General features: G+C 44.8%; 1 protein-coding gene across 1 annotated transcript in view; it reads left to right on the forward strand.

Annotated features, from left to right (window-relative positions):
* Nucleotides 1–2432: 2432 nt before the first annotated feature.
* The window catches only part of efnb1 (ephrin-B1), a 57429-nt gene continuing 34666 nt past the window's right edge, over nt 2433–25195 (forward strand). The window contains exons 1-2 of the mRNA XM_068325211.1: nt 2433–2910; nt 3115–3503. Of these exons, the coding sequence (XP_068181312.1) occupies nt 3388–3503 (116 nt within the window). The 5' untranslated portion in view covers nt 2433–2910; nt 3115–3387. The remainder of the gene's footprint in view (nt 2911–3114; nt 3504–25195) is intronic.

Consider the following 25195-nt stretch of genomic DNA (forward strand, 5'->3'; position numbering starts at 1 on the left):
TATAAATCAGTTGTCATTGTGAGCGTGTTGACATTCAGCACAAAGCTCCTTTGTGTTTACTGTATATCCAACCTGATGGAGTCACGCGTGGCTCAAGAGTCTTTATGGGTTTTTGAATGGCTCGTTACACAAAAACCGAGCAGCTTGAAGATGTTGCCTCAGGCTCTAGGAATATCGAGCTTGGTATTTTCACCGTTTTCTGAAGTATTTTAAAAAAAAATTTAATTTCATCAATTTAACACAAAACAATAAAAAATTATGAAAATAATCTTTACTTGCAGCACGTCTGGTTTGGAAGGGTTTGAAGAGTGTCTTTGGATGTGCACATGTGGTATCAAAGTACATTCGGTCTATTTATAGACACACTAATCACACCCACATATACACATTAACACAATGACCTCATTCCTTGAATATGGCACTATTTCATAGGTGGCTGTCTGGGGTGGTGATGGTGGGGAGGTGGATCAAATTACCTTCTATGGTGTGTGGAACTGAACATTATGGCTACACTCTTATCACTCCCTACAACCGTGCCCTACACACCATGTGTCACATCACATACATCACGCGTGTTTTTGTGGAATTAAGAGAGAAGCCCACTATCTGTTGCCTAACCTCTATAATCCTCTCGTGTGTGATGACGTGCTCCTTCTGTCACACGGTCGACGTAAAACATTCATCTTTGTTACTTCTTAAGGCAAATCCCTTGATTATGCTTGTGTGCGTGTTTTTCATTTTGTTTCTTTCAAGCTGTGTTTTACCCAGCAGCACAGCGTGTTCACCATCATCGTCCAACAGGCCCACTCCCACTGGCCACTCCGCTTCAGCCACAGCTGTGATACCACTCAGAGTTGTACACAGGGAGGGTCTCATTGGCTCGCAGCCGATCAGGTATCTGTCTGTGACTGTCTTATTGGCCAGGGATATATCAGGTCTCCCAGAAGTCTTGGCCATCACACTGGACATGCCGGCTTCTTGGCAGCTGGCCTGTATTTATTTTCACCATGACAACAACCTGAAGGTTGATGAGGAGGCTCCTGAGGATGACGCCAAGAAAAAAACTCCAGCGAAACTTTACGACCTCTTCAGGTTTTACCCTGATCCGTGTACTGAAAGTGTTTATGAGGCCTTGTTTCAGAAATACATTTCATTCACACACACACACGTGCACGCGCACACACACACACGTACACACACACACACACACACACGACATACTCAATACAATTACATATAATTAAAATGCATGGTCATTTGGGTGTGAACCTTAGTATATTTAGTTTTCATGGCAGGTTGAGGTAAAACAGGATGCAGTAAAATCAACTTCAGTAACTGTGAGACTCTTTAACTGTCTGTTATCTCTCCTTTCTCATTATTATTGAATTTCCCTTTTGGATCGATTCAATCGCAACCCGTTAGGTGGCAGTATTGACCGGACAAACGCACAAAAAAAGAAGCCTTCTGTCTGTCTCTAACGCGCGCAACACACACACACACACACACACACACACACACACACACACACACACACACACACACACACACACACACACACACACACACACACACACACACACACACACACAGACAATGGGGGCACAGACATGGACATGATCAATTATGTGTCAAGCATTTCTTGCTCAATGAATGAATGGCCCAATGACTATCGGCTACCGACCGTCTATTGTCCATTGACACTGGAGACTAAGTTCTCATGGAGTTCATTATCTCAACGGGGGGACAAGTAGAAAGGGATCCAAAGAGACCATTAATCATCATTCCTTTCAAAGAGTGAAAGAGAAAGGACCAAAATAACAAATACTGTAATCCTATACAGTCAAATTTAAAGATTTCTGCACAGTTTAACGACTGGTGTATATATAGAAAACTTTATAATAGTGTTACACTGAAATTATAGCCTATAAAAAGAGAAAATATTACAAATGTGCTTATTCCGCCGACCGCAGACATAATTATTATTCCCCATGGAGAGATTTTCATAGCCATGTATTATAGGAATGTTATGTCATAATTATTTAGTGTGGGATCCACGGATAGAAGCAGATCTGGACTTAAAGGGGACAAAGTTTTTCTATTGCAGGCACTTTTACGCACGCTCCACTGGCCTATGACGCGTGTATTACAACAGATTTCACTGTGACGAATATCCAGTAAGTCTGTTTTAATTCTGGCTGATGTCTCCGGCAGTGGTGGTGGTGTGGCTGGAGATGTGGGGGTCAATTCAATAACAGAACCCCCCCCTTTGCCTCCCCTCTCTTTATCCACAATCCACCTCTCCACGTCCCCATAAATGCCATTCGCTTCCTGCTTCCAAGTTCGGACAGAGCGCTGTGATTGGTCGCTCTTCACTGTGGGTTGGTTCCCCCCCCCACATCAACCACCCCCCCCCTCCCTCATGCGCTCTCATCGGCTCGGGTTACAGTTGATCTGGAGCTGCGGCACAACGTGTAGTGTTGTATGCGGTTATGAAAACACGCACCGGCATGGACGTTTTTGGCCACTGGATTTAGAGGCACCGAGCGGCCCCGGAGAGCTGGTCTGATCCTCCTGCGGTACTTTTTTTCTTTTTTGGCGTGTCCGAGCGGCGACAAACCGGGAGGAGACGTGCGGCGGTGTCTGGTCCACACAGCATGCCCGAGTCGGACTAGAGACGATCCTGTCTGAGCGCAAAAACGCACGGGGAACGGCGCTGAGAGCCCGCAGGGATATTTACAATAGAAACTCAATTCCTTTTTGGAGAAGAAGAAGAATAGCAGGGGGGGTGGTGGTGGTGGAGGTGGAGTGAAAGACAACACTCGAATGAAGTGGACCTCGGGATTCCCAGCGTGTTGCGGAGTTCTGACTGATGGATGAATGTGGTCATCTGTAGGCTATATCCAGCGACAGGTACAGGCAGCGTCAGGGGAGCGCATGACAAAGACTCGGCGCAGCGCTTCATCCGCAGCCGCAGCGCCGATTTGAGTCTCCGCAAACTGCGATAGGATCAAATCTGTCTCATCACACATCAGATCGGACATCTGAGTTGTCTCTGCAGAGCAATTAGGTCGGGATTTTTTTTGTGTGTGTGTGTGTGTGTGTGTGTGGTCCCAGCCACAGGTCAAAAGCGAGACACTCCAGCGGACTGCTGATCTTCTTCCAAAAACCGGGAGCTCCATCGCGGGTCCTGCGGGCAGTTCAGTCAAGGACGAGGGGCCTGGAGCAGATTTGAAGGAGTCGGACAGAAGGACATGTATCTGATATCGACCTCACATGCTCCCGACTGATTGTAGCTCACCTTCCCACCGGGCGACCCTCACATAAAGGCTGCCAGACGCACCGCCCGACGCTCCGACTTCTCGGCTCTCTGTCTGAACGTCTCTCAGAATGGCAGGACTCGGTTGTTGGAAGTATTATCTCTGGATCGTTATTTTATTGTGCAGGTCGGCATTACCTTCAGCAAAATCACTGGAGACTATCATTTGGAGCTCGCTCAATTCCAAGTAAGCCTGTTTTTTTTCCCCCTTAATTATTCTTATGGGTCTACTTAACTTACTGGGTGTGTGCGCAATGGAAGACTAACGATAATATTTACTGGAAATGTGGTCGTTGTGTACAAGCTGTGTTCTGTTTACAATTAAATTTAAAAATTATCTAAAATAGAGCGCAATTTATGTAGTTTAAAATGTACTTTATAATAAGTTATTAAGTTTTCTTTGGATTTATTTCACGTCGGGGATTTTAGGAGACAGTGGTACAGTCACACAAAACACAGTAGGCCTCTTAAACTCAATAATAGACGTTTAATTACACCAATTTATGACCAAAACATGTGCAACTTTTTATTGCTGGACTGAGGGCAAAGTCTGGTTCTCAGAGTTTGTCTACCTGTCCCCTACAATCCCCTGTTTGCAATTATCTGTGAGAAAAAAAGAAGAAGAAAAGTGGAATAAAGTGTGACAAGAGTGTCCCAGACAGATCTGGGGTATTTCTCTCAGTCCGTCCCAGGAGCCCTGAACATTTCCGAGAGGGCCAAATCTCCAGGTGTGGGAATCTGGTTCTCCCACCCCACCCCCAAGAAAGTGTGATGAAATGGTTTTAGATTTCAAAGAAACAAATGCGCGAAAGTAATTAAATTTGCCTCAAGTTTCCTGGTTTGGACTGAGTTTTATTCCTCCACCTCCAGTCAGGGGCAGGTTTCCCAAAAGAATGGACATTTTTCTAAAGAGAAATCACGTTACTCCCATCAAAACAAGCGGACTTCGCCCAGACTGCTGCATAAAACAGGTTCTGGTAACAATTATCACCCACTTAGACTTCACTCCCACATTTGCATGATGCTGGAAAGCATACACAAGGGAAAAATAAACTAAAAAAGGGAAAAAAAAACACCCAACCCTCTCCTGTATTATGTATGGTTGGAGCTGGAAGACCTGACCTTCATTTGAGCACATAGCACCGAAGGGAAATGGAGAGTAGCTCAACCAGCTTATTACTAGAACTTACTCATTCAAGTGAATCCATGATTTATCCTCCAAATGTCAGATGTCATAAGAGCTGGTTGTGGAGTCAGTGAGAATGAATATTGCTGCCATGTTCATTGAAGTGTGTGTGTGTGTGTGTGTGTGTGTGTGTGTGTGTGTGTACGTGTGTGTGGCCTGGTCCTAATGGTAAGACTACGGCCCATCAGCTTTTATTTGACTATAGCTGCAGAGGTAGTGGAACAATGAGCGTCATCAAATAGAGATATCTCACACACACACACACACACACACACACACACACACACACACACACACACACACACACACACACACACACACACACATGCACTAAAACCGCACTGGTTCACTCACAGGGAGACAAATAATAAAGAGAGGAAAGGAGGAGGGACGTTTATTGATTGATGATGTCACCTGGAGGGAACGTCTTAGAAGGTTACCACATTGGTTTAGCGATTAGAAGATCATTCCCCCATCTGTTCCTCCGCTCTGCTCTCTCGTAAAAAATCCCCATGCTGGCTGACAATTTCATGAAGTTCACAGTGGAACAATAATGCACTCTGCAAATTGTTCTCTCAACCCAATTATCCTGCTCCTCTGCTCTTAAAAAACAATACGCCATTATCTTGCCGTGAGCAGGCTTATGCAATAACAAAAGACAAACCTGTTTTTCCTCTGAAATGTATCAGTCAGCAGCGGCATCGCAGAGGTAGTAAGAGAAGGAGTTCTAGCAGCAATCAGCATCTGTCTTCACTGTTTGCCTGTTCAAAACTCCATCTTTGTGTCCTGGTCTGTATTACTCCAGAGTGATAAGAGTGGGAGAGGCCTGTATAAATGTACGGTACACTATCCGGTGACTTATCTAGATTTACAACGTCTTACTTCCTGTTCACACTTTGGGGAGCACTGCTGCCTCGGCTAATAAATTAATCTGGTGTGCTGCTCGCACACTGTAGCACGTACACAAAAAATATAACAACACCAATGTCTCCCTATAGGCCATGAGTTATGAGACAAAGTGTAGGAAAGCAGCAGGTTTGGGCCGCTATGGTGTGAATGTGTGTGTGTGTGTTGTGTTTTCCTTATGCGTGCAGGGTTTGGGTGTCCAAATGCTCCTGCTATTATGGATTTCAACATGAGCGTACCATCACTCCTGTGCCTGAATTATCAATAAAGGAGGGTTTGCCTAATTGATTTTCCCCCCCAGCATGTTTGAACAGGCAGCATACATCATGACTAGAGCGCCGTCTAGAAGGAAGAAGAAGAAGAAGAAGAGACGGAGGTTTAGTTTTTTTCTGCAGGATGTATCAGACCTTTTTTGATATTTAATTTGAGGCAGGATCCGTGAAATGGCAAAAGGGGCTAGCAGGGGTTGGGGAGGTTGCTGATTGGAGGGGGCAACGGTGCAGAAGGAGGCCGGATGTGTCATCGTCTCCGGCCGGTAAAGAACCGTCTAACATTTGATCAGAACAAATCGGATTAGCTCTCATTTAGCTGAGTGGGATTACGCCAGAAAATGTCACCGTGTTATGACTGATCACGTCCCTTCGGTGGGGCTGAAGGAAGCGGAGCGACGCTCGGGCCTGCTACCTTCAGTTTCACCGTACGCTCGGGAATGCAATGCCAATTTAACGATAATCTGACAGGGTCCCCCCCCCCACCACGTCCACTAACCCTCCTTTGCTAATATTTACCTCGTGACCTGTAGCTATCACAGCCTGTTTTTGCAGCAGCTCAGGAGACAAACAAGATGTTGGAAGAGAAGCGGAAAAAACACACACACATCTGAAAACAGACGAAAAAAAACAGCCACGGGCTGGTCAGGAGTCGCCAAAGAGGAGCTGCTCTGATTTTAAACTCCTCGCATTTCCACAAATCTTGGAATCAGTCTGCAGACCATTTTTGGCCTCCGCCTCGGTTTCGATTCCCACAAACGTGAGCAAAATGGTGCGAGAGAGAGGTTGTTGAATCTATAAAAACCAGCCGAGCCCTTGTTGCCGTTCGTCTTTACTTACTCATCTTATTTTGACCTCGGCTGCTTGGCCTGCAGTTTAACAATTGGCTGGTCCGGTTTACCGCTGGCTTGTTTAGTTAAAAGGTTCACTGAGTTTGATTTGCAATATTTGATTACCTCTGGAATATTTCGTGAGAATTAACAAATATTTATTTTTTCAAACGAGAAAACAAAAGCATTTATGATGCATTTTTAAGAGAAATAAAGTCTACGTTTTGAGATAATGAGGTGGCATTTTTTTTTCCCCCCATGGCTCCAGTTTTTTTAGTCTCGGCTCACAGAAGGCCTAATTAAAGTTCAGCTTTTGTTTTCATGCTTAGTTTTATTTTTATTTTTTTTAATAATGGAAAAGAAATTGCTTTTCCTGCTAGGTAATAAGGAAAAAAACCCCATTATGCCTTATCTTTGTTTTTAGAAACAGATGTTATCAAAGGAAAAAAAAATGATTTAAAAGCTTTATTCTGGAACAATGAGAAACCTTTGACTCCTGCAAAAGTGGTGCTCAGAAAAAGCCTTCCTGAGATGGCATTTAAATATAGCGACGATTCCATGCAGCAGGTTAAAAAAAACAAAGCACAACTGCTATAGCTTGAAACTGCCGCAACCTGTTGAACGAGAACCGGAGGAAACTTCCAGACCAAACCAGAAACAGGATTTAGTTCTTGCCTGCGAAGGAGTCCGGAGAGCGCTCCCCGGTGCTGCTCCTCCAGCGTGGGTCACCGCTGAGAGGGTCAGGGGCCTGTTTTTGTTTCGTTCCTTCCTCGCATCCTGCTGGTCGCCCCCTTTCTACCCCTTTGCGATATGCACCCCTCTTTCCCTGAGTCCCCCCTTCTCCCCCTCTCGGCTCTGATCGTGTTTCCCTCTGATAAAGATCTCATTACACACAGAGAGGACTTAGAGCCTGAGCCCCACTCAGAGCGAGAGGGCCGACCAGTACCAAATACTTCTGGGGAGCAACTGGCCCGGCGAAGCAGTAAAGGTACCCCGTGTCCCGCTGTCAGGACAGCTGCACTTGCTTGTGCATGCAGGCGCGTTTTTGTTGACATATCTGTTGTTTCAGCGGGTGTTCGATTCTTCCTTCAGTAATGGACGTCGGTCACCTGGCCTCGCAAAAGGGGCTGCAGTGCCTTCAGTTATTTTTTGGGGGGGAGAGGGGAATAACATTTTTTTTCCATCCCGGTTTCTTTCCAGATGGACTCACTTTATCCACTGGTGGTTTGGCTGCTACAGCCCTGAAAACTGATCATTCTGCTTTTTATTGATGCGTTTGTTCCTTTATGTTCAAGCATCGGCGTGCGTGGAAACTACTTTTTGTTCCCTGGCATCGGGGCAGCATTCGCAACCAATTTTTAGTTGTTTTTTTTATTTTATTTATGACATGAAAACAAAGAGTTCCCACCTGGTCCTCGTGACTCGGGGTTATGACTGGTTTTCTTTCGAGTTATGCGTGAGGATTGCGTCACAACAGGGACGACGGCTCAGTGCAGCAAGTCACTCAAACAGCTCGAAGCATTAGTCCATAATTTGTTATCTGATCAAAACAATTATGACGTAATAGGTTAAAAACCCAGTTAAGAAACTGACAAATATGATAAGACATCAATGACTCAGTGCTTTATCCAGGAGATTACAAGGCGTTACAGATCAATACATTCCATCACACACCCAGAGAAACATAACATAATAAAAAAACTAAATTTATTGCCTTGTGTATATTTCACATACCTTTGCAATTTATTCATCTGTCACAACTTGAAAAATAATTGTTTTTGGTGTCTTTTATGTGAAAATCTCCCACATTTATTTTTCTGCATACTTGAGTTAATAAGTTAACAAAATAACATCTTTTGGGTTTGGCCAGCAAAACATTAATTTTTCCTCCTCTTCTTGTCAGTTTAAAAAAAAAAATTAAACAAACCCTAATCATTAGCTGCAGTTGGAGAACGGCGTGTCTGCATATTTTAACCCTGAGAACCAGAGTTTGAAACGAGAAACAAAGGTGTGACAGACGCAGCTGTAGCTCGTCTGACTCACAGGCAGTTTTGACAAACCTGCTGAAACTTAGCATGTCAGCAAAATTATTTTGGCAATAAAGACTCAAGATTTTATAAAGAAAGCCAAAACAAATAAAAAGTGTCAGATATTTGATTTCAATCTGCTGCAGTGAATTCCATTCTAATTATATTGCGCAAGAAATTTTCCAAACAGTTTAAATTGTGTTTATTCGGACTCAGTTTAATTATAGGACATTAAATCTTATATGAAAAGGATAAGCTTAAGCTTATGGAAATGAATGAGTGCTTGAGAGTGTATGTCAGTGTGCCATTGTTCTTTGTCCAGCCACAGAGGAGCATTAAGGAAGCGTTAGAAGTGTGCCAGTGTGCCTCTGTGAAAGTGTTGAGGGCCGAGCGGACGAATGTGGAGTGGTTGCCTCTAGGCAGTTAGCGACCCGGCTTCATTAGACACAGACTTGGCTGCCGGCAACCAGGAAGTTCCCATCAGCTCCAACGCTGCCAAACGGAGTCAGAGACGTTGGTTCTGGAAAGCTTTTCTTTGGATCTCCTCTCATCACCTCGCCTGCGCTTCGGCTGAATTAGGTGAAAATGAAGCGGGGCAGAGTTACAGGAAGTGGAGAAAAAGTTGTGCAAAAGAGGGAAAAGGTCTGCGTTTTGTTTGCCACCATAGTTCTTTTACATAAGAGAAGATGAAAATAAGGGGATTAAAAAGGAGAGGAAAAGAAGCTGATGTAGAGCATTGAAACGCAGGCCTGGGCTCAACCGCACATCCTTTCAGTCCAGCGTAGAGCTCCCAGATTACTTCCATGTGTCAGTGCGAGAGGGAATGAGAGGGAGAAAAGAAGAAAGGGGGACAGGGAGCGAGAAGTTGAGCGATTGAAAAGCGAGCAGACTTGGATTGGTAGAGATCAGCGGCGGTGTTTGACAGTGGAACAGATCTGTGTGACAGCCATCTCTAAAACCATTACCCCTACGGCTCCGGCTCGAGAACTCGTAACCCTCTTCTCCAGGCTGACCTCATAGACTAAATGCTTTCTCAGAGAGCCCTTCTGTGCTGTGGACGCAGACCTCATCAGACACCGGGACCAAACAGCAGGCAGGCAACCTTTACGGGCAGCTGCAAAGCAAGATCTTAAAGACGTCATGAGTTGTCACCGGCATACAGGCAGCATGGGACCTGCTTCCCCCGGTTTGTGGCACTGCAAAGGCTTTTGTGAGAAGTTTAGAATTTAACATGCCAAGACTTTGGGGAAGGAGGGATTTAGTCAGACATTGATAGAAGAGGTGGGACTGGAGATGTGGTGTGTGTTTGCTTGCAAATAAAAGTATCAGGGCTTTCATGAAAATTTGAGGTTACGAAATAAAAACGTGTGAATTACATGCTCAATTTTACAGGATTTTTAGTGTGTATTTAAAAAAAAATCTTAAATCCATGTAACATATAAACATACATGTATACAATACTTTCTCTTTACATATATATGTATATATATCATGTATAAATATACATGTATACAATATTTACTCTTTTTAAAAATATATATATATATACTGTATATACAGTACACACACACACACACACACACACACACACACACACACACACACACACACACACACACACACACACACACACACACACACACACACATATATGTGTGTGTGTGCACAAAACTAATCATAGCATAATTTTTTTTTTGCAGCATCTACAAACTCGATTATAATTGGTATTAGCCAAAGGCTCAAGAACTTTTGTAGTAATTTTACTTTGAACCGTATCTACAAAACTTTAACAAGTGTAGTAGAGACAACCCTCATAAAAAACAAAACAGTTAAATCAATATTGACTTCCTCCCTTTAACAGTGGGTTTTATTTGCTTTCCCAGGAGCTTTCAGACACATCAACACAAATAAAGCACAAACAAATCAAATCGTAACTCAAGGTTCATTTACTCATTTAATAGTACTTTTCTTAGTTTTTGGTCTTCTAGTGAGGAACAAATGAATAAAATAGGTTTGCAGAAAGCTACAAATTTGATCTTTGGTTTTTTTTCTCACACTCACCTCAAACATTACAAGAACAAGTTATTCAATGTTCAAAATAATACTACTCAAGATGGTGATAAAAACTATAATATAATATAATATAATATAATATAATATAATATAATATAATATAATATAATATAATATATAATACTGTATAATATAATATAATATCATAAATCATAACACTAAAATGTATAATATATTATCATGTTGTTGTTCACATAATCTGACCGTATCAGTGTAATATTTCATTGGTCTGGGTTTCCATTAGTCACATGATGTGTGTTGGGATTGCTGGATTACCTGTGGCTCCTGAACTGGAGTCAAACTGAGCTTCTTCTGTAACAGATGATATTTTACAAGCAGAGTCCGGATGAAGCATGACCGTACCGACCGTCTCTGAACGTATCATTAATGATCATCATGGAGCTCTTTGTTCACTCTTACGGGTACACTAATGGAGTGACAGTGTAATTGAATAGAGTGGTAGGATAATAGAATGATAGGATGATAAAGTAATGGAATAGTGTGGTAGCGGTCCCGCTTTCCCTAGGGATACCACCATACTGTAAGTGTGTCAGTATGGCAGATGGGCCGTCTGTGACGACCCCCCCCACACCCACACTACCACCACCATGAAAATTATGAAGCATCATAATCCATCTATAGCATACAGAGACAGGACATGGAGACTATTAGGGCAAGCATGGAAATGGCACAGTGTATAATCCTCAGACTTTACCACTATTAGACTCCCCAGGCATCGAGCGAAAACCACCCATTCCTCCAGTAATCTTGTTTCAGCAGGCCTCGTCCTGCTCCGTGTGTCTATAAATCTCTGCCCTAAATTTTCAGATGTTAACTGGAAGTTTGATTTATATTTGATTTTCTTCCCTACTTTATCTTTTTCTTTCCCACCATACCCACAGGCAAGACAGACAGGCCGGAAAGCTGTTCTGTGTGTGTGTGTGTGTGTGTGTGTGTGTGTGTGTGTGTGTGTGTGTGTGTGTGTGTGTGTTTGTGTGTGTGTGTGTGTGTGTGTGTGTGTGTGTGTGTGTGTGTGCGTGCGTGTGCCTCCGTTAACCCATTCTGCCAAGTTTTGCCTCAGCTTTTCTAAGCAAATTCCCAGCGTGATCCCAGTTCCCCTTGTGCTGGTGAGAGGAGCTGGAAGAAAAGGCTTGTGGGACTCCTGCTGCTCGTAGACCCAGGCCCGGCCCCTCCGCCCACGAGGGCCGGGCCTGGGATTTGCTCTGCGCCGGGGCTCTGTGTGGCAGCTGTGACTGACGCTTCAATCGCCTCTCCCTGGGACCCTAGTGCAACCCCGCATTCCCTTTCACACCTCGGAAACGGGAGAAAAAGACAATTACACACATATTCAGCAGACTCCGTCTCCTTGTCTCTCCACAGTCCTGCTGCTGTTCACCAGATCTATGAAACATTTTTTTTTTCTCAAAATGAGCTCCTCTCCAAAGCGACTTACATATCAGCTTATTTGTGCAGCCTGTCTGGAATTTTACCTTGTAATCAGAGTTGCTCTTGTGTATATAATTGTTTCCCCAAAGTGTTCCTCTTTATAGGTAAACAGTACCACTCAGCTATTTTGTTTCTGTTTCCCTTGATATTTACAAAATGTAAGTAATGGAAAAAGATTTTATCCTAAAAGTGGAGTTAATGCTATCTTGTATGGATTTTCATTAAATCGAGTTTGTCTCTTGGCTATTGGATCAGGGATTCATAAGCCAGCAGGATTTAAGTCTCTTAATTAAATTATTTTGATTGCTGACTTGATTGATGGAGTCAGATGTGGAGCATTTTCCGTGAGTTTTTGTTTGGCTAATTCTTCCAGCGGAGCCACAGACAGATACAATAGTAACCTGTAATCAATCACAACTGTGACCCACAGCATTCTGTCTTGAGAGAAATGCGCCTGCCATCAGGTCCAAGTTCCACAAGCCATCCAGACGACGTAAAACCAACAATGACATCAGATAGTTGAGCACTCTAAAGTCTAATCTTCCCATAATGCCATACTAAAGCCCACAGAGACCCACAGCAGGAGAAAGGCTTTTTTATACCCCAACGGTGCTCCTCCTCCTGTGGCCTTTGGCTCTTTGCAAGTGTGTGTGTGTGTGTGTGTGTCCATGCATATAGGGAAGAGAAAAAGAATTTGAGAGTGAATGGAGATGTCACTGTCAGACGCTGGCCTCCGCATGAATCCGCTCCAGAATGGCCATATTGGCAGCTTGTGTGTCTGTGTTGAGTGAGAGAGCCCGCCAGGGGTCTGCCATTTCCCCCTTCACACTGACTTCTTATGGTCCTGATTGGAGCGCAGCAGGACACAGCTCTATATTTCATCCTATTCATTTGAGGGAGGTCGTTTCATCTCCCACACATGTTTCCCATCAGATGTATGTTTATTCTCCCACATGATGTGCTTTGCAGTGGAAGCCTCTCATCTCTCTGATATTGGAAATAAGAGTGAAGGTCTGCTAAAGCAAACACAACATCCCAAAACCTCTCTGCTGCCTTTATTATGAGGTATGCAGAGAATAAGACCGTAGGCGATGCGTTGACTCTGTTTAATGAGTAACCATGGTTTCTCCTCCTATGGGTTGCGTGATCTAATATTTCACACTGTGTTTTTAACTTGCTAACCTCATCGTTTGCTGCTCTTAATAAGATCTGCTGCCTCGCCATCCATTGTCTCTCTGCACTGAAAACTTTGACTAGTTTTAGCTATTCCCCTCATCTGTCTCTCAGCTCCCCTACTGTGAAACATGACAGCCTGAACCTCCAACACATCACTCCTCTCCTCTCCTGTCTCGGAGATGAAAGCTTCTCTTTGCAGACAAACCTCGGCGAGTCCTTTCTTTACACCCGGCCCAGCCCTGTGTTGCTACTTTTAGTAGCTTTGTTTGCTATCATTTTTGATGTATTCGTGCCAGAACCTTTCGTGTTGGTTATGCCGGTCACGTCAAATCCATATTAGAAGTATATATACACATAAAAATATATTTGAGGTGGAGAAGCCCCTCGTGCTTCAGGAAGAGTCTCATTTCCGGTTGGTGGCCCTTCTCTGGAATGGAGTGGCGTGATCTTTGAAGGCGCCCCACATATGACCGCCAAACACAGCCGCCTGGTGCCCCTCACGCAGATTGCGAATGGTAGGAGGAAGGGAAATGATTTGGCTCCTATTTGAGGCACTGAAGCCGTCCCTTCAAAGCAGTGTGACTGGCTGAGGCTTTAACCGGCCTTCTCTCTGCATTAGATGTGCATCCTGTGATGAGCCTTTGAAGGATGCGGCCAGTTCTGCCTGGGAGATTGCGTTTGCATTGCATTGGCTGTTGAGGTCTGGTCCTCACAAAGAGACTGGTGTGGCCATGGCTTCAGCGGGATTGCGGCGCTGGTCTCAGTGTGGCTGAAGAAGACTGTGCTAAAATGCGTTGACCCGAAAGCCGCAGTGTGAGGAGGGGAACTTTGGCGGTGTCACGTTTAAATGCACACATACAAACACACACATCCATTACCGTGTGTGTGTGTGTGTGTGTGTGTGTGCTTTTGCTTATGAGTCAGCTGTGGTTGGCTTTTGCAGATTAAGGATTGAGTGTGCGTTACAGATGGGGGTAATAATGATCAGATAGCCCCTGTAATGGAGACGGCCCAGTTTGTAATGGCTTCCTAAAACAACACATGGAGCGTCTTTACGAGGCCACAGTCGGCCCGATTATCACAGAGCAAACTGTGTGAATGTGAATAGCATCATGTTAAACAAGCTATTTATTAGCACACACATCACATGCACACATTTCATTTTAATACCGACAGCTTGCAACTTGCCTTGCTCTGCTCGTTGAAGGCGAGTGTTATCAGAGGAGACACAGACTCCCGCTACACCAGTTAGGCCGTCCTCCCCCTTTTACATACACTGTTAATGAGTCTAATGATGTGTGTCTCCATGATTGCATCAGTCAATATGCTGTTCAATATGGGTTTTAGAAACCTACTGACAACTTAAGCATGTCCGCCTGGATAACATCGTTCAACCGAGGGAGAAAAGAAAAAGCAAGTAATTTGTCTTGGATTGGATGGAACATGTGTAGCTGTCTTTTATAATCATGAGCTGAGATTGTAAGCAGAGAATAGACTTGTCGCTCAAGTCCTCTGATAAGAAGCTGCTTTTAAGACAAAGACGGCAGCTGTGTGTTAAAATCACGCCGTCCCAGTTATAACAGCGCCCGCTGCTCTCTCATTGTTGATTTCCTGGAGATACTTTTCAGCTTTTCTGTCATTTTCCTTTTTAGATTTCGCTGCAGATTTAGTTCTTATGTCTTTGTGTTTCACAAAGACGTGGGAGTTTATTTCAGTTTATGTCAAGAGGTGTTTGGAATGTCAGAGACCAGCCACATGGGGCTTTAAGCTTTGTTGATCTGTGGCGTTTTAATTGTCTGTGATGTGCCTTTTTTAATGTCCACTTAGCTTTTCTCGACAAATTATTAAGCGCTTTATTTAGTTCAGTTTTCAACACATTCCTTAGATCTGATTTCTTTTTAAATGCTATTAAAAAAAGATTGCAGACGGACAACCGTGTGACTGATAAAAATGCTTTCTTTTATAAACCATGCGGCATTTGATTGATCTGTCTTGATCCCTGGGCCAGGATGATTAAACCTATCCATCAGCTTCTCTTATCAGCACTCTAACAGATCGACTGCAGGACACTGAACTAAAACCCGTGTATTGTTGCTACACAGAAAATGTCAAAGGCTAAGGATGGGGTGGGGAGAGGTATAGCAGAATGCCTCTCTTTAGGGCCTTGTGAACAAAGCAACAACAACAAAAAAAATCACCGTGTTGTTTTATAGAAATAGCCTGCTAGAAAAAGGTTTTAAGATAAGAATCTCTGCTGCGTTTACACACACATTGTTATGCCGTCCATGTTGGGATAACCTCAAAATGAGGTTGAACAGTGGCATTGCAGATTGTGACAAGAGTGTTTCCCCTCTAGTGAGGAAATAAGAAAATAGTGTTTCCTGTCCACAAAGCCTCAGCTCCCTACAAGCAATGTGACCCTGCCCCTGGACACAACTCACCCAGACATCAGCCAGATAATGACATCTCTTTCACTGACAGGCTGTCAGTCACTCAGACACATAGACACATGCACACACACACGCATGCACACTACTTGCCGTGCACTTGCAGCCGTGCACAATGGAAAATGAGGGCAGACTAGTACAGTAGCTGTTATGAATCATCTGAGCGATTTGCAAGTCAGGTAGCCAGTTTCATAAGATGTATCTGCTTTTTTTTGTTTATTTTTTCTTAATTAAATTTGAGTTTCTCATCTTTCGGGTGAAAAAAATAAATCCAGGCATCTAAAAGGTGGATGATTGCACGTCACTCTGCTTTCATTTATCTACAAGCATCTATTACCATCATGTTGTCAAGTCAATGAAAACAGCACCGGAAAAAGCCAACAGATGGGCTTTTATTAGTCCCAGATGTATGATGGTGGGACAGTTTGTTGAAGATAAAGTGTTTTTCAGTCTATTATCTTATCTTAAACTTTTAAACTGCATTAGTTTTACGATTCTCAACAACCGCAGAGCAAACAATTACACATAGTTCAATATAACCACCGACTTTTAGAGCGGATAATGATCATTTCACAGCCTGCATCCTGGTTTATCGTCACTTCGCAGCATGCTGGAATCAGATAGCGCCTGAGTTTGCAACTTTCTGCCATATCGAGAAACAATTCGCCTAAGTTTACATAGTCTGAACTTCCTGTTGAGAGAAGATGGTTTACTGCAATCCTGTCGCGACTCGTCCTGCAGAAGCAGGTGTGGGCCTGCTAGCTCGCCCTCACGCTGCTGGTTATTTGGGGGAAGGTGTGTGTGTGTGTGTATGTGTGTGTGTGAACACTCTCCAAATGCAGGATGAGAGAAGTTGCCTGCGTGGCACATTCATTAACCTGGCATCTAGTTAATCTCCTGGCTAATTCAGTTAGTCCTCCGAGCACCCCTGTGTATTAATTTCCTCCTTGGCGTTGCCGCTCATGGTATGTAGTAGGAGCGTAGTCATGGCGATGATTGTGTCATTATTTTGCAGTCAGATGAGTGATATCCCAGAAGGCTGTAGCTGGGTTGTCCAGGCTAGTTGAGAGGGACTGATTAGAATTGCAAATGTGCGCCAAGTGTTGTGTTTATTGTGTGTCTCAATATTGAAGACAATCAGGCGAATCAAAGCCCTCAGCTGGAGAGATGGGACTGAGGCACGGTGGGCCTCTCTGGTTGGCACCATGTCCTCACTTCTTGCACAGCGCACACCCCTCCCTCCTCTTCCTCTCTCCTCCTCTCCTGGTTGACTGTCATGCGTTCAGGTCCTGAAGAACGCCTTGGTGGACACAGCTGGCGAAAGAGAAGGAGAGGCAGAAAAGAACCTCTAAATCCAGTGCACTCAATCATGTGCAGTGTGGCGGTCCCGTCACACAGCTGAGAAATATTAAGCACGCTTTATGGTAATGAATGCGCCGGCGACAGACATAAATATCAGAGGTAAAGTGGCGAACGATTAAAATGTCTTGTACGTTTGCTCATGACACATATTTCTCATCGATTTCGCTGCTTCTTTAAGTCATTTGACTGAATTATCAGCTTTTTATCAGTGGGATCTCCTTTCTTTTTCCCTGAGCTTCGTCTTTGATGAGATTGGAGTTATATATTAAAGGCTCAGGAATATCCCAATAACTGCATGCAGCTCTCTGGTGTCACGCCCTGCAAACTGAGCATGTTGGCAGCGCGCCGTCGTAATGGTTGGTTGACAGACTGTGGTGCAAAGTGCTCTAAACACACATTTTCTCCATGAAACACTTGTGAATTGTTTTTCCTCAAAGATCGGACTTGTATTGACTTACTGTTTGTACAAGATTCGGCAAAATCCATCTGAAAGCCATTCGATGCTATTTGTGAGATGGGAAGCTAGTGTTTTAGCTCACCGTGTAATTCACCCTGTCAGTTACACACAGAGAGGCCTATCTTCTTGTGTTTGGCTACTGTCGGCTTTCAAAGAATGTATTGCGGCTACAACGCATGTGCACGTGTGAGAACATGCACTTGTTGTGTGTGTGTGTGTGTGTGTGTCTGTGTGTGTTTGTGTGTGTGTTTGTGGGCTCATGCATGCGTACGTCCCGATGAGAACACAGGATAATTCCTCAGGTCATGCACTCTCCCTATATAGCGCCGCATGACCAGTCATAACAGGCATGTATGAGGCCCAGGTACAGGCTTGAACAGCGAACAGGTATTAGCTACGGGGAAATAACTGTTACAAGTTCGTTTTATTGAACCACACATGTTTTCTCAAGGTTGTATGCGCTTTCGGCTAAATGAAAAACTAAGTTTAGAGGAATGCGTTTGTACTCAGCAGAGATCCTTCAGATTTTGCCGGGTCTTTGCTGTGTCTTGTGAACGATGGGGAGCCCTGCAGCCACCATAAGTGATGTGATCAAGACTCACTGTTCTTGAAAGGCAACAGTCGACGCTTGTGAGAAGCCGCCGCAGCTCCCGGCCTGTTTAGACGGTGATGTGCTCCATTGAGCTTGACAAGCGGTTGACGAGAGATCTTTACAATTCAATATGTATGTATGGAGTAGAAGGAATGCTTCATCTTGAGAGTGTATGTCAGATGGAGGACGTGGGTATACGTGACTGTGTGAAACCAAGGATAGAGTTCATGAGGTGACGCCTTGTCAGCTGTTTGACTTTCCCAGTTTCCCAGGGAAATAATGTCAAGAACAATGAAGACAAAAACCACCAACCACCAACAATTGAGATGCCACAAAAAAAAAAAAAAAAGCTGATGGTGTTTGTTGGTGTCTGAATTATTGCTCTTGCTTGAGATTGGAGACAGGGGGAAAATGTGTGAGTGACTGCACTGTGCTCGTAGCAGACACATATCACCTACTGGACTCCTCTACACATCCATCTCCCAGCACTCCTCACAATAGCAGGAATACATTAAAAAAAAGAGTGAGTCAGTAGGGAAGGGGATGCAAGATAAATATTGTGTTAGTATTTTCCCTCCCTCTCCCTTCCAATTGTCTTTAACATTGACAGATGAACAATGAAAGTATTTTGAACTTTGTTGCGTGTTATCTTTTACTTCTGTGTTCAGAGCTGTGCTGTCAAAGCCAGACATGCTCGGGCGGAAATTGATTGATTTGCTTTCTGTGCGCCATCTCTTCCCTTTGTTCTTCCAGGAAAGCTTTGGTTTCTCTCCAGCCTCTCAGCCTCTATGAAGCTGTGTCATATTAACACCTGTTATCAACATACAGACACATTAAAATACTGAATCAGCTCTCCTTTATCAGAAAGCATCGCAATAAAATGCAAACTGGAAGCAGATTATTCGATATTCTAAAAGAGACATGCCCAAACCATTCTGGAATGCAGCAGTAGATGGTTGAGTGAACAAAAAATGGTGCTTTCAATCATCAATATGCTATAATGATTGCAGAAATAGTCTGACATTTTGGAAGTGTAGGCAGTTTCTTGCACGGAAAAGATTGATACCACTCTGCACTCTATATAGCTGTAGAAAGCAATTAGTTTAGCTTAGTTTAAAGACGGGAAGCAGGGAAATGATCAGCCTAGCCCTGTCCAAACTCTTCCTCCATCGTTTGCCAAAATTACCTCCTTTTTAAATTTACAGAACACCTCACCTGCTTGTTTTTATCTGCTATAAGCTATCACGATTCACCATGCTGGTATAAATGTAGTACATTTCATTAATCTACACAACTAATTATGTTTCTGAAAATGTTGGAGGTGAAATACTTCATTAATAATCTGTCAGGGTTGTTTGGGAGATGTCTTGTGGTTCATTCCTCTCCCAGGTGCTGGAATTCTGCTGAGCACAGGTTTGAAAAATTAGCTAACATAATCAAACATTTCCTGCCTTCATTCTTCATGCGCCATTCACTTTGCTTCATTATGAGATCTAACAGTAGCATCCCTCAGCCGTTTTCTGGCCATGCTGAGAGAGGAGGGCGATGGTGAAAAAGTGAATTTAACCATGACCGCCTCCATCTAAGTCAAACAGAATTGAAATAATGAGTGTGTAATATGGAGCTGTGTGCGTCGCTGTGCTGGTGTGTGTGTTCATTAGCACATGTGGTGTAGTGATTGAGCAGCAACATCAAATTCAGCAGAAATGTTTTCTCAGGGCTTATGGATCGGTTTAAAGATTTAGAGCAGAGATTGGCTGCTGGTTAACAACCTGGCCAAGCTGCATGGGTTTGATAATGATTATGATGTTTTTTCCTCTCTATTCCTCTCACTAGTGGGGGTAACACTCAGTCGTGTGAATTCTAAAGATGCTATTGTTCGCCTGGTAGGTTCTCCTACCCCTCCTGCTCTGCTCAGGACTGATTACAAGCTCGCACCCCAGTCCAGATCTTGACTCTGCAGCTCTTGGTCCTGAGGGAGTCTCTCTCCATGACTCCATCGCCACCCCTCCTACCGACACACACCAACTCTAGCACAGTCAGGGTGTCTGGTACACTAACACACACTATCACCCACTCAGGCATGTATGGGGACACATATATCTGCACACACAGACACACAGCCATGCCCTCAGATACAGTGGGTTTGGGCCAGGCGGGTTTGGCAAGGACGGCAGACTGGGCCTGTGGAGAGATCTTTACGGAGCATGCAGAGCCCATCTGTGGCTGTTCCTCAGTGATGGGAGGCAGCTGGCTGTGTGTGTGTGTGTGTGTGTGTGTGTGTGTGTGTGTGTGTGTGTGTGTGTACTTGTGCATGTGCATGTGTGTGTGGTGTGTTACATTGTGGACAGGGACAGAACCAGGGCAGGAGGAAAGAGGCTTGAGTGTTTGGGTCATCCACAGAATGAGAGTTAAACTCATTTCGCGGAAAGTGACCCGATCTCTCGTCCAGCAGAGCCAGCTCTTCTCTTCTCTTCTCTTCTCTTCTCTTCTCTTCTCTTCTCTTCTCTTCTCTTCTCTTCTCTTCTCTTCTCTTCTCTTCTCTTCTCTTCTCTCCTCTCCTCTCCTCTCCTCTCCTCTCCTCTCCTCTCCTCTCCTCTCCTCTCCTCTCCATCTCTTCCCTCCAGCTGGAAGAGCTCAGTCCCTTGGCAAATAAGTGGAGATGCAGAGTGCAGCAGCCTGGACCTTCTCTAGCTGTCAGTGATACCAGGGATGACGTTCAATCACAACCACACATATCCATGCTTGCTTAGCTCCCCTACTCTTAGACAGGGATGGGCTCGACTTTGACAGAAACCACAGGGGCCATAAGAGGAAACAGATTACGCTCCTTCTCCCTCCTAATGACTTCTGACACTCCTTTCACTCAACGGTCCACAGTTCAGCTTGGTCGCCCACTATGAGCGTCCATTTCTGTTCTCACTGTGGCAAGGCCATCTGGGTGGCATCACTTTAGCTCATTATGGCTGCCGATGGCGCGACGCTAACCCCTCATGTGACATGCGAAGGAAGACGAGCGTACTGGGGCTTGTTTGTCGAATGCAAGAAGGTGTGTGTCAGCCACGCTTGTGTGCGAGTGTGGGACTTAAAAACTTGCTTGAGTGCAACTGTTGTTAGTCACGCTGAATCTGATTTGCTTTGCATACCAGCCTGTTGACTGAGCCGACTGAAACTAGTGTGTTTGTCTGAGTGTGTGTGTGTGTGTGAGAGAGAGAGTGTCTTGTGTTCACACGTACAAAAGCAGTTCTCTGCGGGGTAGAATTCAGGATATTCTGTCTGTTTTGCCTTTGACATCTTCATTTAAATCCCTCTAATGGGGACAGCACAGAGGGAAAATACTGAGCTTTCTGCTCACCAGCAAGTTGCCGTTGCCAAGTCTGGAGTTTAAAAGCGACTTGGATTGAGTTTATAGTTTATCCAATGCAACTACCCGTTGGCAGGTCTGTCCTGCTTCTCTATAAAAAGGTTCAAATCCTTCCTGCTTTGCTAAACAATTCTGGAGCCAGATGGGCCGTGTTTTGCTTAATTTCAGGATCCTTGTGTTTGTTCGTGTGTCTCTCTGTGCATTTGTGTATGCATATGTGTGTGTGTGTGTGTGTGTGTGTGTGTGTGTGTGTGTGTGTGTGTGTGTGTGTGTGTGTGTGTGTGTGTGTGTGTGTGTGTGGCCTGGGCCAGCATTGAGTTGAGGCGACTTGTTTACCATGTTTGAAATGCGAGGAAACCAGTGTGTGTACACTGTGGGGTGTGTGTTTATGTGTGTGTGTTTACAGTCAGGTCTCCCTAAGAACATCTTCCCCCATGAAGGACTGACAGAAGCCAGCTATGTACACATGCACTCGTGTTGAACCGACGGCTACGTGCACGTACCCCGACAGCAGCTAGCCGTCCCGCAACATTGCTTTGACCACTAGATGGCGACGGTTCAAACTGGTGTCAGAACTCCTCGATAGATAACCGACACTTCATGCATGAGTTTTATAGATGTGGCGATCCACACAAACATACTGACAGTTTGATGATACGTGCCTTTTCGTCCAAGCATGAGATGATCACACTGTCGCCGGCACCCGGCAGATCTTAACCGCACATCAAGAGGGAAGCCATTTCAGAGGCAGCTGCTGCTGCTGCTGGAATATTTCCATTGTGAGGCAAGAGAGAGCAGAGAGACTATCTTAATGGATCTGAAAGTTGTTTAAAGCACAATCAGTCCCGCTAGAAGACAATTATTTAATGCGGGCTGACTTGAATGGTAATGGAATGTGTTTGCAACTGATGATTACACCAAACACAGACGGATTCAGCTTTAAACCCCCTCAAGATATGTATTACCCAAACTCCAATGCATCACTGTTTGCATAACACAGCATTGTCTTATTATCAGATTGAAGTGCACTGTCATCTGGATGAATTACAGTAATGTTTCACCAGAAGCCATGCTGTCTATCCAAACTGTAAGCCTATGGGGGTATTGATGCAAATGGCCGTAATATGACTGCATACAGGCAGAATCATCTGTAATAATGGGGGGAAGCAACCACACACATTTTGTGGAAATGATAATTGGTGAGGGAACACTTTTCCTGGTGTGATAATTACCACGCGGAGAGAAAGGGAATAGAGTACCTGTGGTGGTAATGATTGTGTGTGTGTGTGTGTGTGTGTTTGTTTTTACATGAAGCTCTCTTATGCTTTAAAGGCCAGACAGAAAGCATACCTGCATCCAAGCTGTTGCCATCTTTTCCCCCCAGGTAGAGATTTATTGGATATGGATTATTTATAAGCGCTGGAGAAAAGCTGATTGTAATTGACATGTATGTCGCGTTTGTGCTGCTGCTGCTTGGAAAGAACAAATCAATTTGACGCCATTCTGTTGATATGAGCGCTTTCTGCCTCTTTCTTTCCCGGTTCCTGTGTGTCGGGTCCATTCATTCAGCGGCGGAGGCTTCCTGCCAGGCCTCCGCTCCGAGCGCCGAGCCGAGGCCTGAGCTGGCTGGACGGGGGTGGAGAGCGTGGAGGAGAGGGGAGGAGAGGGGGTTGTTTGAGGCTCTGTGAGGGGGTCTTTGAGTGGACCTTGGTGGAGGCGGCGTTTCATATGAAAGTCGGTGAGGGCAGGGTGCCTGAATAGGGGGCGGCTGGGAAGTTGGGCTCGGAAGGTCCAGGATGCACCCCACGGTGCTTTTGTGTACTCTCACATCCGTGTGGGTGTGTGCGTGTTTATTGGTAGGTGTGTGTGTGTGTGTGTGTTTATGTGGAGGGGGGTTAGCATATGCGAGATCATGTGCTCATATTCAGCAGTGGAATGTAATAGAAAGGAGAAAGGAGGGAGGGGGGGTTCTCGTCTCTCCTCAGTTTCCCCGTGTTTTCTCTTCCCTCTGCTGTGCTGTAGTTGTAGCTCTGTTTGGATAAGCTCTTTACAGGACTCAATGTGCTGTGGAGCCATCCAGATGAAACAAAACCAAACCCATTCGAGTGTTTTCAAAATCATTCTTTTTATTTGGTTTGGTTCCGGGTAGATCCACCTCGTTTGAGTTGTCTTGGGGGAGAAACGAGGGTCTTGGACGTTCGGGGTCATTTCCCAGAAACATCGTTTGTATCTGTACACCTCTTCCTCTGTGCGCTAAACCTCTTTCATCAACAGGTCTTACAGAGTCTCCAGACAACACCAAATGAAAGATGCAATTCAACCTCCCTTTTTCCCCTCGTTTCCCTTTCGACCTCCTCAAAAGTACAATAATCTCCAGTCACTCGTCTCCTCCTCTCCATTGCGTGGCTGTCTGTAGCACCGGGAGTGGTGCTGATTAAGCCAACAGAGACACAAACGGGAGACAAAGTCCCAGCCCACCAGTTTAGTTTCACATCCTGGACTGGAGCTGGGCTGCAGCTTGCCAAGTGGAGGGCTTTTAAACTGGGCTAAACACTAATTGCTGCCCTATTTCTTTTATGTTGCTTCTTTCCCATCTGCGATGGTGCTTCCAGACCTCCACAGCAGCCAGAGCCTCATTATAGCAGACAGTTAACAAAGGCTGGGAAACAGAAGCGGAGAATTCACTTAGGATAGCTATCTAACCGCCAACGAGGAGGCCTGCTCGGAAAATTGAATCAATGACAGGGGCCGGCTTGTGATTAAATCCTTCAGGGGTATTAAGATATTAAGATCTCGCAAATCTTAATTATTCATCTGAATTGTTGCAGCGCGCATAGATAGCGGAATACTTTTTTTTTTTTTTTTGTGCAAAAAACTGGAAATTGTGGTACGAGGCTCATTGTGTTATTTGACAATGAGATGTAGAGGATTTTTAATAACATTTGCCAAAAAAAAAAAAAAAAGTTACCGACCGTTTTCCATCGAACAAATCTGGAAAATAGAGAATGCCTACTTGTTGAGTAAACAAATCAAGCTCTAATTGTGATGTTTGTCCGCTCTTTCTGCCCCCCCCCCCCTCTGGTTCCCTGCTTGTTTTTCTGTAGGTGTTTTTTTGTGTGCGTGCAGAAAGGTGGGGGGGTTGGGTGGTGGTGATGATGGTGGTGGTGGTGGTGGTGGGGGGGGGGAGATCGAGGCGGGAATGAGAGGAAACCGAATGAGGGAAATGTTGAGGAGGTGAATGAGAGGAAAGGATAAAGCTAGAAGGGAATGAGATTGGGGTGCAGGGAACAGAGGGGGCTGAGATTGAGGGAATTGTGGTGAGGTGGGAGTGGGGTGGAGGGGGGGGGGGTCAGCAACAAAGCCTAATGTTGTCATGGAAACTTATTTATGCCTCACTGGTGCATCTTGTAGATCCAATTAGAGGCCGATTGTGTCCATGTTTTCATGGATACAGTCATGTGTACATTGATGTGACGTTCACGCGTGCACGTGCACACACACACACACACACACACACACACACACAAGCGGCATGTGCGTGCATGAAGAACATATGTGCAGCTGCATCCATGAACACACAAACATGAGCACACGCAGTGTTGTTTCTGAAAACCCCAGCAAATTTCTGTGAGAGGTAGGACAAAGGATACCCCGCGTTCTCTCACTTATTGGCCCTTGAATTACCATGCCCCCCCCCCCCCCCCCATTCACCCCTGGCCCCCTCCTCACACCCGTAAGTATCAG

Source organism: Antennarius striatus, chromosome 10 (assembly GCF_040054535.1).
Source record: "Antennarius striatus isolate MH-2024 chromosome 10, ASM4005453v1, whole genome shotgun sequence".
NCBI lineage: Eukaryota > Metazoa > Chordata > Actinopteri > Lophiiformes > Antennariidae > Antennarius > Antennarius striatus.